The 14,221-nt window shown below is 37.4% G+C and overlaps 1 protein-coding gene across 1 annotated transcript in view; it reads right to left on the reverse strand.

Annotated features, from left to right (window-relative positions):
• The window catches only part of LOC131930994 (contactin-2-like), a 32,639-nt gene extending 18,506 nt beyond the window's left edge, over positions 1-14,133 (reverse strand). Inside the window, exons 1-6 of the mRNA XM_059287672.1 lie at positions 13,986-14,133; positions 13,508-13,687; positions 13,009-13,194; positions 4,524-4,618; positions 3,744-3,829; positions 1,932-2,092 (exon numbers count right to left, since the gene is read on the reverse strand). Of these exons, the coding sequence (XP_059143655.1) occupies positions 1,932-2,092; positions 3,744-3,829; positions 4,524-4,618; positions 13,009-13,194; positions 13,508-13,687; positions 13,986-14,133 (856 nt within the window). The remainder of the gene's footprint in view (positions 1-1,931; positions 2,093-3,743; positions 3,830-4,523; positions 4,619-13,008; positions 13,195-13,507; positions 13,688-13,985) is intronic.
• Positions 14,134-14,221: the final 88 nt, after the last annotated feature.

Raw genomic sequence — 14,221 nt, forward strand, 5'->3', positions numbered from 1 at the left:
ACAAACTCCTTCCAGAGGCGTAGCGACCCGGGGAAAAAACTTTCGATTTGCACCCCCCCCCCTCAGGTGTTGGGAACCCCTGGTCTAGTTATTTAAATTCAGTACTATACAATGACATGTTATTGTAAACATTTTTCTTCAATTTTTCTATATCGGCCTATTATTAAGTGACTTTCTATGGATTATTAATTGAATTTCTAAGGATTATTGAGTGAAGTTTTATGGATTATTACGTGCAGCTCTGTGGATAAGTGAATGCAGAGATTATTCTAGAAAAAATATGTATCTATTAATTTATTGAAGTTTTCCATCCATATTTATGTCCTGCGATTATGTTTGGTGTGAACTCTGATGGTTCACTACTGATGTAGATAGTGGGATGTCTAATGTCTGGAAAATTCTAGAAGCAGCAACTCACCAGCTGACCGTAGGCCTTGCACTATCCTGTAGGACTCGGCAGCCGGTACCTCACAGATGTAAGGCAGGGGTTGGATACCCGAGGCTAGGGTCCAGCGGTATCCTAGATCTGGGGGGGTGGTCAAACTGGCGTTGTGATGGCTAGTTAGTGGAGAGCGTTAGTTCGTTAGAGAAACAACACCAACTGGCGTTGTGATGGCTAGTTAGTGGAGAGCGTTAGTTCGTTAGAGAAACACCACAAACTGGCGTTGTGGCTAGTTAGTGGAGAGTGTTAGTTCGTTAGAGAAACACCACAAACTGGCGTTGTGATGGCTAGTTAGTGGAGAGCGTTAGTTCGTTAGAGAAACACGACAAACTGGCGTTGTGGTGGCTAGTTAGTGGAGAGCGTTAGTTCGTTAGAGAAACACCACAAACTGGCGTTGTGGCTAGTTAGTGGAGAGCGTTAGTTCGTTAGAGAAACAGATTCCAGTCCAGTAGCTGTCCATTTGTCCGCCTAGCTATGACTCGACAATGGGATAGAGTATGGTGCTGACCATAGTTTTATTTTTCCACATGCGGAGGTCAGGAAAACAGGCTAATGGTGATTGATTTTACCCTATTGGCCTATTTGTCTAAAAATTGTATTTACTTTTTAGCGCAATTTCCTTACAGGACATCTACCAATCGATTCCTGCCATAATTTAGAACAATATTGCCGAAGGAAGTTTTCAAAAATATCCTATCGTTCGGTCACAAAAAATTAATTACTACTTTTTTAAACTGAGCATCGTGTAGGCTTTTTTCCCCCTTTTTTTCGACTGATACGGGAGGCTAGCCTGTCGCGACGTGGGATCATTCGCGTCACTGCGCACGGCAAGAGAGAGAGAGAGAGAGAGGCGAGCTACGCGTCGCTCGTTTTTTTCCACGTGCTAATGTTTACAAACAAGAGGGCGGGTTTTAATCATAGTCAAATACTAATATACATGTTTTAGTATTTGGGCACCGTTGCTAAATATATGATTTATCTCGATTTAAAATTGGTATGGATAACATAATGAAATTGCGCTTAAATTGTCACTAGACTTTTTATTAACTTGTTTTATACTAGCGCTTGATGATAAACTTGATCAGAGGGTATATACTTTTGAGGCACATAAATAAATGGAATTGGTGTAATATTTGATTTAAAATGAACAGCATTTTTGTGCAGTATACGAAATTTCTAACCAAAGCTCAATTCAAAACTATTACATAGGGAAACAATAGCGAGTCTAACTGGTATTGAAATTAATTACTCTATGAATTAAAAAAAAAACAACAAATGGTTGACGTCATACACATGCTACCTGAAATCAGACACTACTCGAATAAAGTCACTGGTGGACAAGCTATTGTGGTTCAAACGGTTTTCGAAAAACTAAAAGTTAGTACATACTAGAAGCGGGTAGCTTATTGTTTTTAAAACATAATGTTGGGCACTTGGGTATTGAATAAAGACGTATTTTTAAAAGATAAAGGAACATATACAAACTTACCGAAGTGTTTGTAGACAATCACACCAGAAAGGAGACTCGACTGCGTCTCGTTCAGCATGAGCAAATCTGGGGAAGTGACGTCATCGCCAGTGCCCTGCCACGTCAGAGCATAGCCGCCATTTTGTACAGCCTCTCGCTTGCCGCTTGTGTACCAAGATCGTCTGCAAAGTAACTTCTGACGTGCGACATCCAACAAAAATCACATATCTGGCTGCATACGTTAATTAACATAACACATAAAGATACTTTCATCCAACATAATTAAACTACAAGCCTCACAATAAAATAGGCTATAACTTTTAACATGTACACAGCAAATGTAATTCACAAGAACACATGCGTAAGCTCGACAGCTTGTTCCTTTAATCTCGTATGTCGGGGCACTCGTATGTCGAGGTACTGCTGTATTAAGATATGACAACATTCTCCCTCCCCCCCCCCCCTCCCCGAACGTTTTACTAGTTCCAGAGAGGGGAGGGAGGGTAAGCTCCCTCAAGTCTAGGCCGGCATATGATGAAATCAGTGTTTCTCCCAGACTTTTTTTCTCTGGGGGCCCTTGATATTTTCGGGGGGTGGGGGGGGTGGGGGGGCGGTCAACATTTTTCGGGGAGGGGGGGGGCCGGACACTAGTAAAAGTGTATGTTTACTATATAAAATCAATCTCGTTCGGGGTAGGCTCCGCCGCCCCCCCCCCCTCCCCCCGGTAGAGATGCCTGGAAGAAACTCTGGATGAAATGTGAAACATCGCATATTTGCTACACTGGCGGCCCGTACATACACACATATCAAATACGGTGATACACAACTCAAATACAATATAGACTTAAGTATACGACATGATTTAAAAGAGTAAAAAGGAAAATGAAAACACTACAACACGTATTATGGGTCAGCTCCACCAAAAGTTCAACTACACCCAGAACTGACATAATTATCGTAATTGTTTTATAGTCAGGGGATGAAGAAAACTGACAGTGGAAGCAGGAAGGCTTTATATAATGTCAGCCTTGTCAGGAAAAAAAAATATATTTATAGCTCTTTTCTCGCCTTCATACTTTCTTCAAATACGGTGTTGTTTTCTTAATTGTATATTTGGCTATTACACAGAAACCACTCTTACACAGAAGCCACTCTTACACAGAAACCACTCTTACACATAATCCACATGTACAGAATCAAAGTTACTAACTGATCACACTGTTGCGGAACCTACTCTTACACACCACATTTTAACCGACGCCTTAAGAACCCTATTCTGACAGATCCCACTTTAATAGACCCCTTTCTAATGACCCCACTCTACAAGGAACTAACTCAAATGACTGTTGTGTTTCATCGTTTGTAAAGGGAAGTAAGAATGCCGATATTTGCGATGAAGTAAAGGGAAGTAACCATGACAACACTTTGGATGACGTAAACTTCGTTGGTAGAAACAGCGAAAATATTTTTAACAATTTAAATGGAAGTAACTATGAAAAATATTTAGGATAACTTACTTGGGAGAAACAGTGAAGATATTTGAAGTAACTTGGAGAGAAGTAACCATGAAAATATTTTCGATAATTTAATTTGAACAGTTTGAAGAAACAATGATAATTATTGCAAAGACTTAAATGGAAGATATTTGAGATGACTTAAAGGGAAATATCTATGAACATATTTTAAATTACATGGCAGAAACTGAAAATACTTGCGATTATTTAAAGGGAAGTAACAGTGAAAATATTTGTGACGAAGTAAAGGTAAATAACCATGAAAATATTGGTTGTGCCGTGAAGGGAAGTAACCATGAAAATATGTGCGAGGACTTACAAACTAGGGTCGTTGATCTGGAGCCACCTGGCAATAAATTCATCCTCCCTGCTGTCTGTCACACTGACTAGCCCGGCTCCGTAGCGCTGTTGACAGACGAATGACACAACATACACATACATCATGACGCCAAGGTCATTAATTTAATCACACAGCCAAGCTCATTAATTTATTTACATAGCCGAGTGTATATGATAAAAATAGATCTGGACACTGACTTGTCCTAATGAAATGTAAAATATGTCACCAGGAATCCCTCTAAGTGACAAGATTATATGCGGCTCAAATTAAACCCTCCCACTTGCCACTGCCTCTGGGCTTGTACATAAATCCAATGTGTACGAAAGTTGGGACGAAAGGTGTACGCATTATACGAAGGTTAAAGACCCGAGATGGGTTTATCCATAGCCCACGTTTTTAACTTTTGCACGTTGCCTGTCTTGGGAAGGGGCTTTAGTGGGAGGGAGTACAACGCCTGTTGTTAAGTTAAAAAAAATGTTTTTGTCAAGTATAGTTTTCAAAAGCGTAAGATTATAAAAATGAAATTTCGTACATGAATTCCAATCAGGCACTGTCAGGAGAGGAATATAAGACCTGACTTGATCACGTGACGTATTGAGACTTGATCACGTGACAACAAGACTTAAAGACGTGATTATGACCAATGTCAAGGCCAGGTATTCGTTTCAGTGAAATAGCTACCACCCGATATGTAAGCTGAAGTGATCTTGTTGTCAGTTAAATGTACCAAAAACCTGGATCAGTTGTGTCAGGACTTACCGCGCATGCGACTGTGGCCTGATCGAATGTTCTGGGCGTGTCGCCGTTAAACTGGTAGCAGCCGTCATCATGGACATGCCAGGTGGACGGACAACCTGCAACACATCATTTCTGGTCATCTTCATTACTCATAATTATTTAGAAATAAGGTTCCGTTTTTGTAGCCCGGTTATGCCTACACCAGGGGTCTCCAAACTTTTCAGTCCGAGGGCCGCATTAACTATTAAATTTCAGTTCGGCGGCCAATTTCTTCCAGGTATGTCTGGGCAAAGTTCCTCAGCCATCACTAACAAACATTTTTTCCTTGGACAAAAAGATCGCCGCGGGCCGGATGAGAGGACATCGCGGGCCGCATCCGGCCCGCGGGCCGTAGTTTGGAGACCCCTGGCCTACACCAACTCTCTTCAGTCCGCTATAGTCACACGGGCAAACACACACAAACACACATACACCCATAAAGGAAATGGTTCTTAACCGTTTTGGAAGTACCGAATTCCTCCAAATTCGTTTGTGTATTTAACGAACACATTTTGAAAGGAAAAAAAATATTGTTTTTAATATTTAAAGCATGCGTACAAATTTTACTGATGCACAAAACGAACGTGTATCAACCGTACTGTGTTAAAAGAACAAAACCATTCAAATCTCATTTTCACTCCGGAACATATACATGAATATTAACTGCAACTCTGGGTGAATTATCGCCTTTCAAAAACCTTGAATTAAGTGAGCCTTTAGTTCTTGTATTTTCTATCATAATGATGCTATAAAAGTATACTCTTAGTTTTGCCGGTAAAAGTAAAGTTCACATTTCGAACGTGACAGCCCAATGGACAAACAAAATAGAGCTCATTGTGTTCAAATATATATATATATATATATATATATATATATATATATATATATATATATATATATATATATATATATATATATATACATATATGTGGCGAACGACATGCGGTAAATCGTCGGCAACGAGTCATCCTATTGTGGTAAATCAAGGAATGCGTATGAAACCCTACCCCCCACCCTCCTTCCTCAATACTATTACCTGCGAATGGTTCACCTTTCAGCACTAGCTCTAGCTAAGTTATGAAAGGAGGGTAGAACAAACCAATCATTTAATTACAAAATATAGTGCTACTGTACATTTTGTGCAAATATCTTAGGTACGGAGTTTGGGTACCTAACTCACGTATAGAAAAGTAAAGCCGGATGTGCATAGTGCTGACCACACTATCCCTTATATGCCGAGGGCGAAGAAACAGGTTAACTCTACTTCACTTACCGTCAGTTTCAAAAGGAAACTTTTTTTAAGAAGTTTGAGTCGATTGAAAATAGAAGAGTCTATTATGTACCAGTCAATATTTTTTGTGTAGAAACAAACGTTCTGTGTTTGATGAATTAATTGCTTTAATTACTTACCAAGTGCAAAGGTCAAGGTCAGGCATGATATCCACAACCGCTCAACCGTATTTGTTCGAATCATCCTACAGATAAGGACCTTTAAACATGAGCTAAAGGAGAACATCCGCAGAGCTAAATGAGCTTAATTAGATGGTATCAATTGATGGTATCTTTAGATGGTATAATTAGATGGTATCATTAGATTGTAGCGTTAGATGGTATCATTAGATGGTATAATTAGATGGTATCATTAGATGGTATCATTAGATGGTATATGAAATGATATCATTAGAGGGTAGCGCTAGATGGTAGCTTTAGATGGTAGCATCACAAATAATGTTTAGATAGTATTATTAGTAGAATTACGGTGTTTTGTTAGGTCGATGTTTTGATGCTATTAACAGGTTATGTAATCTTATGGTACTTTGTGCGATAAGTAACAAATTTATTTATATAGGTTAGGGCTCAACCTTTTAAAAAAAATATTCAGTTTTTCTTCAATTAACTTTAAATAAAAGGATTTTTAAAAAAATGTTTTTTGGGTGTTCTTAATTGTTCTCACATCTTACTTAGCCGTTATGTTTAAAATAGCACACGTATTTACAATATGTGTGTCATTGGATATGTCTCTTACCTGACAATACATACAACCGATATGAAAATTATTACTCAGTCTTCACTTTAAGGAAGTGATAAAAACTATAAACACATGTAAACACATGTTTTAACCCCAAAAATCAATAAGTAAAGTAAAGCTTGATGAGGATGTAACTGAGCTGAACAAACCCTCAGAGCGAAGTCTATTCGTATAACCACAAACACAAAAAAAAACCTGTTCTATACGTTAAAGTATGTGCAACCTAATTCTAAAAATCTGGAACCTGCAACATCAAATACAATGTGTTTAAGAACGTAAGTCCAAAAATTTTACTTTCTTTAAGACGTGTTCCAAATATAGACCCCACCGAATGTTCTCACGTTGGCATACAATTCTGAAACGTCACTGTAAACAGGAACACAAGTAGTGCTTTATATATTTCCACAAGGTAACTGTCCGAAATCTAGACTGTATTCATCCGCCTGTGGTTCACAGCCCTGGCATGTTGTCTCCCTGTATTCGAGTTACCTCCCTTCTGACTTGGTTATGGCTGGGATTAGGCTCATATCATATAAACTGTTTTATCCTGCCATCTTGTTGACTGGACATGTTGTCGTGGCATGAGGGATAAAAGGATTTTATAATCCTTTTTGTCACTTGGTTTCAGCATGCGCAGTAAATATATTTGCTCGTTGCTTAAACTTTTGTAAATGATTTCCAGTGATTAATTAGTCTTTAATTAGTTTTTAGGAGAGATGTCGACACATTTCTTACATAAAAGTTTCACGTATGAGTTTTCCACATATTATTTAGTTAAAATCATTCGGCTTAGGGCTAAAATAATTGTTGTTGAAGTTCATCCGCGCGTTTTGAAAAAAAAATTTGGTTTTAATCTGGTTATTCCTAGGTAAGTAAAGTAAACAAGTTAATTAAAAAGTCTAGTGACATTTAAGCGCAATTTCCTTATGTTATCTAAAAATAGCTCTGTCGTAGCGTAAATCAAGAGCAGGGTTAGTAAAACCATAGGTTAGTTATTAAAACGTTTTTTATTAATTTTTTTTCAGTATTTTACATGTTTTATTTACAACAGAGTTACATGACTAAAAACCATTGCGCGCCTACTGAACGTGATGACGCAATCATTGAACGTGATGGCGCAGCTATTGAACGTGATGACGCGTGTGGTGTGGTTGGATAAATATGCCTACTAATTCGGTCCAAATTTTAATTCATTCAAAAAATATTTTATGACCGAACGAAAGGATATTTTTGAAAACTTTCTTCGGCAATATTGTTCTAAATTATGGCAGGAATCGATTGGTACATGTTTCAAGTTGCTAAGTGGTCTGGTTGCCGAGATATGGGCCAAAAACTGCATTTTTTCGAGGTTTTTTTGGCTTTTCCGGGAAATCCATGAAAGAAACCCGGAATTTTTATGGCCTATGTTCATCCTCGTAATTTGCTTAACATAATTGCTTTTGGAACTAGTCATCGATATTGCTTCGTTGAGGAGGAGATACGACTTAAAGCTGCGGACACACATCCATCTATCCATCCATCCATCCATCTATTCATTCATACCAGAGGGGTGCAAATCGAAAGTTTGAGGGGGGTTGCAAATGAAAAGTTTGAGGGGGGGGGTGCAAATCGAAAGTTTAAGGGGGGGGGGGGGGTGCAAATGAAAAGTTCGAAGGGGGGGGGGGTGCAAATCGAAAATTTGCTCCCGAGGGGGGCGCCAAATTGAAAGTATGTCCCCGGGCGCCGGGAAGGGTCGCTACGCCTCTGATTCATACATTCATACATCCAGAAATGACGGGTTAATAAACGCAATTCTCCAGAATGGAAATTGCGCTAAAAAGTAAGAAATCCTCTTTAGACCTAACTATCCATAGGGCAGATAAGTAGAGTTCATATGTTTCTTGACTTCCCTAATTAAGCGATACGAACTCGATACTTTCGGGTCAGCAGCCTAGCGCTCTACCACCTATGCCACACCGTCCCGCATTATTGCCAAAAGGTGTCGTTCAAATCCTATCATAGAGATGGGATAAAAACCAGACAGGCCGCCATATCCAGCCTTTAACAGCTTGTTTTCATTGCAATACAACTTCGTGAAATATGTGTTAGTATCGGAAGTTTTCTCAAATACAAAACGACCTGCTTTGTCCATCAGATGAAGAGTTATATGCCGAAAGAAGCCTTCAGTCGACAGTGTTGCAACTAAAACCTTAGAGATGCCTAATTAAAATCCCAGCACTTAGCTTAAGCATTATAAATTCCTTCTAGAAAAAACAAGTCAATAATAAGTCAATAACTTCGACAAGTCAGGACTAATTTAAAGACCAATTCCGAGCTAAGTGTAATGACACTATGAAAACGTCACCCTTTTGAAAGTCAACACCTGTTCTACATGAAGGTGTATGGTGGGGAGTGGGGGGGGGGGGGGGAAGGTGAGCAGCCATTCATCACTTTCTGGCCTGACGACACAAAGGGATTTATTCCGTTGCAGAGTGACGTCATATTTTGTCTGACCCACCCATGTGTTTTACAACCACCTGCGGCGACACGGTGACTGTACATGTCTTGTCGTTTTATTCCACAAAAGTTGGTTGTAGAGTTTTCTGGGTAGCATGGTGCCATATTTACATTTTAAGTCACACTTCCATACGCTTTAAGTCTAGTCCTGTGTATTGGATAAAGGAGGTTGGGATGGAGGGGAGAGGGTTCGCCTCACACTAACATACACACATACACACACACACACAAACACAAACACACACACACACACACACACATATATATATATATATATATATATATATATATATATATATATATATATATATATATATATATATATATATATATTTATATTAATATAAATATATAAATGTCATTATGAAAATGAAGCTACTATTGCATATTTCTTGTTTTATATGTCTTTTGTATTTCTACGTTTATATGCAGAAAAATTATTTGGCCCACTTTTCTGTCTGCGCAAACTACAGTGCCGGATTGTTTTACTAACCGTAATGTTGGCATTAGAATGCAATAATGGTTAGATAAGCCTGCAGAGCCAGAGCTGTCAGCTCTAAATCAAACCCTCTGATGATAGCACCAGAATCATTGTCTGCCTGATCTTAAAGATTCCATATGACAAATGTGGCATTACTGTTAAAGAAATGCAATCCTGATCTACTGTAACTTTTTGGTGACCTGTTTAAACCCCTTCATGAAGCGGGCCATATCATACTGCATTAATTTATACTAATTAAATCTGTGTTACATAAGTGTGCCACTATCCCCCTTTTGTAGACGAACATAAATAATTTACGACATTTAAAACAAAAACCCACACAATTTAACGTCAACTAACAGTTGCTTATAAATTATTCAGTCCAAAGCATAAATAAGAGCGGAGATCCCCATACTGTCCAATATATGCGACACTTAACATAACTGGATTCGCTTTTGCGACACCCATTTTATAAAAAAATTATTGTAAATTGGGTCATTAAAACAAATAAAAATAAAAAATTATTTTAGCTTTATTAATTGTTTCATTTTTTTAAAATGGTGCTACTTATAGCTTGATTTGAGAACCATTGAGTTGGAAATGAAATGTTTGCCGTTTTTCTGTGTACACGCCACAAGAAATACCCGAAAAGACAAGACGCGTACAATTTCCTGTTTAGCAGGGGACATAACCATATGTCATGTCGACAGAGTTAGCAGTCCTGTACTTGCATGAATGTAGCGGAGGGTTACGTTTCCTGGCGTACCTATGACACGTCTTAGGTAGGTTGTTTGTTGTGACGTACTACACATGTTGTAAGTGGTTTGGGAGATTAGAAATTCTACATTAGAGTCAGTTGCTTTGTTTGGTTGGTCTTGAAGAAACGAGAAGAGAAATTAAGGCGGCTGTATTAGCTTGAGCGAGGCGGGACAAATTTAAGAAAGCTGCCTAAACAATAAATAACACACGTCATATAGAAAATTCTACACAACTTAATTATTAACCGCATTTTTAAAAAATTATAAAGAGTTGAGGTTTCTTGAAATTTAATATATATATATATATATATATATATATATATATATATATATATATATATATATATATATATATATATATATATATATATATATAGGCCTATATATATATATATATATATATATATATATATATATATATATATATATATATATATATAGTGTGTGTGTTATTTTTACATGTAGCATTGCATATCACGAGTAGTTTTGCTATAGTTACATATCTTCACACAGTTCACTTTATTTGGACCACGTGACGTGACTTAAATAGGTGAAAAACTGCAGACACGCTCCACCGATACAATCATTGCCTTGTCGTTTTAAACAAAAACTAAGACACTTCATAGTATCGCCGAATTCATTTTAATGCCATGTTTTCTCGTGTAAGCTTTCAGTGGATTTACATAGGCTACCGACCCTGGATGTACAGTATCAAGAGATGCTGGGTAGGGATAGGTAGGACGGCATATGAAAGGAAAGTTTGGTCAGCACTATGCCCAGCCGTCGTTTTTCCTAAACGTAAGTACCCATCAGAGCTGTTCAGACTCAGGTACGTTCAACTGATTTGAACCCGGATACGAACTCAAGACACTCTCCCAAATGCGATAAACGCCCGGATGGCAAGTGTAATTTAGGGCATTTATTGCATTTGAGCAAGTGTCCATTCGGGAAATTGTCCTTCGGACAAAAGGCATTCAGGCAATTGTCTTTCGGGAAAACGTCTGGCTCCCGAATTATGGGTAGAGAGACGTGGACGTTAGATAGGGGAGTTGGGTGAATCTTGGATTCGAACGAGGGAAATCGTGGATTTGTGATTAGGTAGGCGCGCACTGTTGTTAGCGAAGTCGTGGGTTATGGTTAGTGGAGGCATGGATTAGGTTTAGGGGAGAAGAGTTATGCTTGGCTCGGGAAAGGTGTCAGAGAGGCGTCGACTACAGTTAGCAAGTCACGGTGTAGAGCTAGGATAGATGCTGGCTACTGCTTGGTTAGGTGCGGACCAGGCGTAGTTGAGGCGCTAAAGGCGAAAATGCCAATCCATGTTATCCAGAAACACTTTACAGCTATAAATTGGTAGATATTACTCATAAAAACTTGCCACAGATATAATTTAATTCAATCTTTTCAATTGCAATTTGTCTTTTAATGGCAGAAATTGTACTTTTTTTTCAAAACAGATGCTCAGCCACAAAAATTGGCTACCCTTATGTCTATATATATATATATATATATATATATATATATATATATATATATATATATATATATATATATATATATATATATATATATATATATATATATATTAAAGAACTCTTAGTGACGGGCTGATCTCACAGAGGTAGAGCCCTAGATTAGTACACTCAAGATCAATAGCCGGGGCGTAGTTGGGGCGATAACAAACACACCTCTCGTTCCCGCCAATGTTGTTTGGGTCACCTGTAGAAGACGATACAAGGTCAGCCGTTACATAATACAGGATACAGGGTTAGTCAATAGAATAACACAGCTTGCAGGATTAGACATTGGCATAATACAGCGTGCAGGGTTAGTCATCTCGTGATTAGCATTAAACAAGATACAGACTTTGCTTCGACATAAGAGTAGTGCAGGATACAAAGTTTGTGATATTTTAAAGATGGTTATAATTGATGCAGATTTGGTGGTATTTTATTGATAAACTAGACTACCCGTTATCTAGTTAGATCACTGTGGGTTTCGGGGGGGTCATCCATAAATGACATTACGTCTGTCAGCACTTATCATCCCAAAATAACCAGACCCCACATTCAAAAAGACGTTTTTTTATATTTTAAAAACTCTACTGAACTCTACTTCACCTGCCCAGTGTCCCGCCAAGTCTCAGACTTGTTTGAATTAAAAAAAAAACGATTCCGGTCGAGCATGGCTCTGACCACACTATCCCGACATATGCTGAGAACATAGAAACACGTGAACTCTACAAACAAAAAAAACAAACAAAAAACAGAAACATATTCAAACATGTAAACAAACTTGAGTTTTAGTAGTATATAGATGTACATGATACAACTTGTTTTTCGCAAAGTGTTGTTGATAGGTAATGTTTTAAGTTGTCTCCGAATTATAAAATATATTTTGAAGATGTTTTTGAGCGATGTTAATATATGTTAATTTCTAATTAGCAGAATTTGCCAATTGTATATTCTATTTTTTTTAATGTATATTTTGTCTGACAACTCTTGCCACACATGTAGATGGGTTAAGAAAAAAAAAATTCATCGCTGCTAAATTTTGTTATTTTCTAGGCAAATTTGTTTTAAAAGTTCTTAAAAGTAAAAGAGTTACATTTTAAAACATTGATAAGATATATAATATATATATATAATTCTAGAAGATAAATTAAAAAGTTGTGTAATGATCTGTGTGTAGCCGGTAGTAACTCACCTGCATGAAACAAAACAGTCCACCAGGACTTCTGCATGACAGTGCCATCATCTTCCCAAACAAATTCAAAAACTTTGGCAAAACAATTCAGTCCAATCCAAATGAGGCTAGATTTTGATAGTGCAATCTTTAGAAAAATGTCGAGCTTTTCTTGCGTTTTAGGTGTATAAAGATGTGCACCTTTAGCTGATATTACAAGAAACATTTGTTATTTTATGAATACCAATGATTTAAAAAAGTTAAAAAGATTTGCATAACTTAATTGTATATATATATATATATATATATATATATATATATATATATATATATATATATATATATATATATATATATATATATATATATATATATATATATATATATATATATATATATATATATATATATATGTGTGTGTGTGTGTGTGTGTGTGTGTGTGTGTGACACATATATAAAGAATTAAATATTAGGCTGCTACTTCCATTGACTTCAACATATCTATAATTATGAGCGTGACCTTTGCACTGGTCCCTGGCTGCTATATAGCCCAACTGGACAGACGACAGCCACACACAGACGGTGGTCAAGCCCCGGCTGATGACCTGAAATCCTAGCTCACTGCTGCAGTAGGCGCCATTAGAGTATAGGACACCATCGTTCCTGGCTGAAGTATTCGTGGATGCAACCAACCATGTCCCTGGTAGAAAATACATTGTTCATACTCACTTCTAAACAATAAAAGTTACTTTATATGAGAAATTAGCTATTTTATATCAAAAATATTTTGTTTAATATTTTAATGAAGTGCCAATAATACTGGATAGTTGTGAGATCACCGAGACGTTAACTTTGATTAAAAATTGTATCGGGATGGTTAAATGACCAAGTAAGTAAGCACAAACTCTAATTAACACATGTATAAAGTTGGCTAAAAGACCGAGCAACTAAGCACTACCATTGATTAAAACATTCACCAGAACGAGTTAAACTTGTACCTGTGGTACACAGACGTGACACCGTGTGATAGATGAAACTGTAACAGTGCTGAGGACTGTCTACACATAGTCTAGCACAGCCCAGCAGGTTTAGTACAGGGACGTCACTCTTCAGTTGTAACATGGTCAGGCTGGAGTTATCTACCATGTAAAACTTTTGGGTGCTGCTAGTAGATGCCACCACTTTTAAAATTGAAATATAAAAAAAGGTAAAAAAATATTTTTATTGTATTTAT

Source organism: Physella acuta, unplaced genomic scaffold, assembly GCF_028476545.2.
Source record: "Physella acuta isolate Inbredline_101_S28 unplaced genomic scaffold, ASM2847654v3 ptg000102l, whole genome shotgun sequence".
Classification (NCBI taxonomy): domain Eukaryota; kingdom Metazoa; phylum Mollusca; class Gastropoda; family Physidae; genus Physella; species Physella acuta.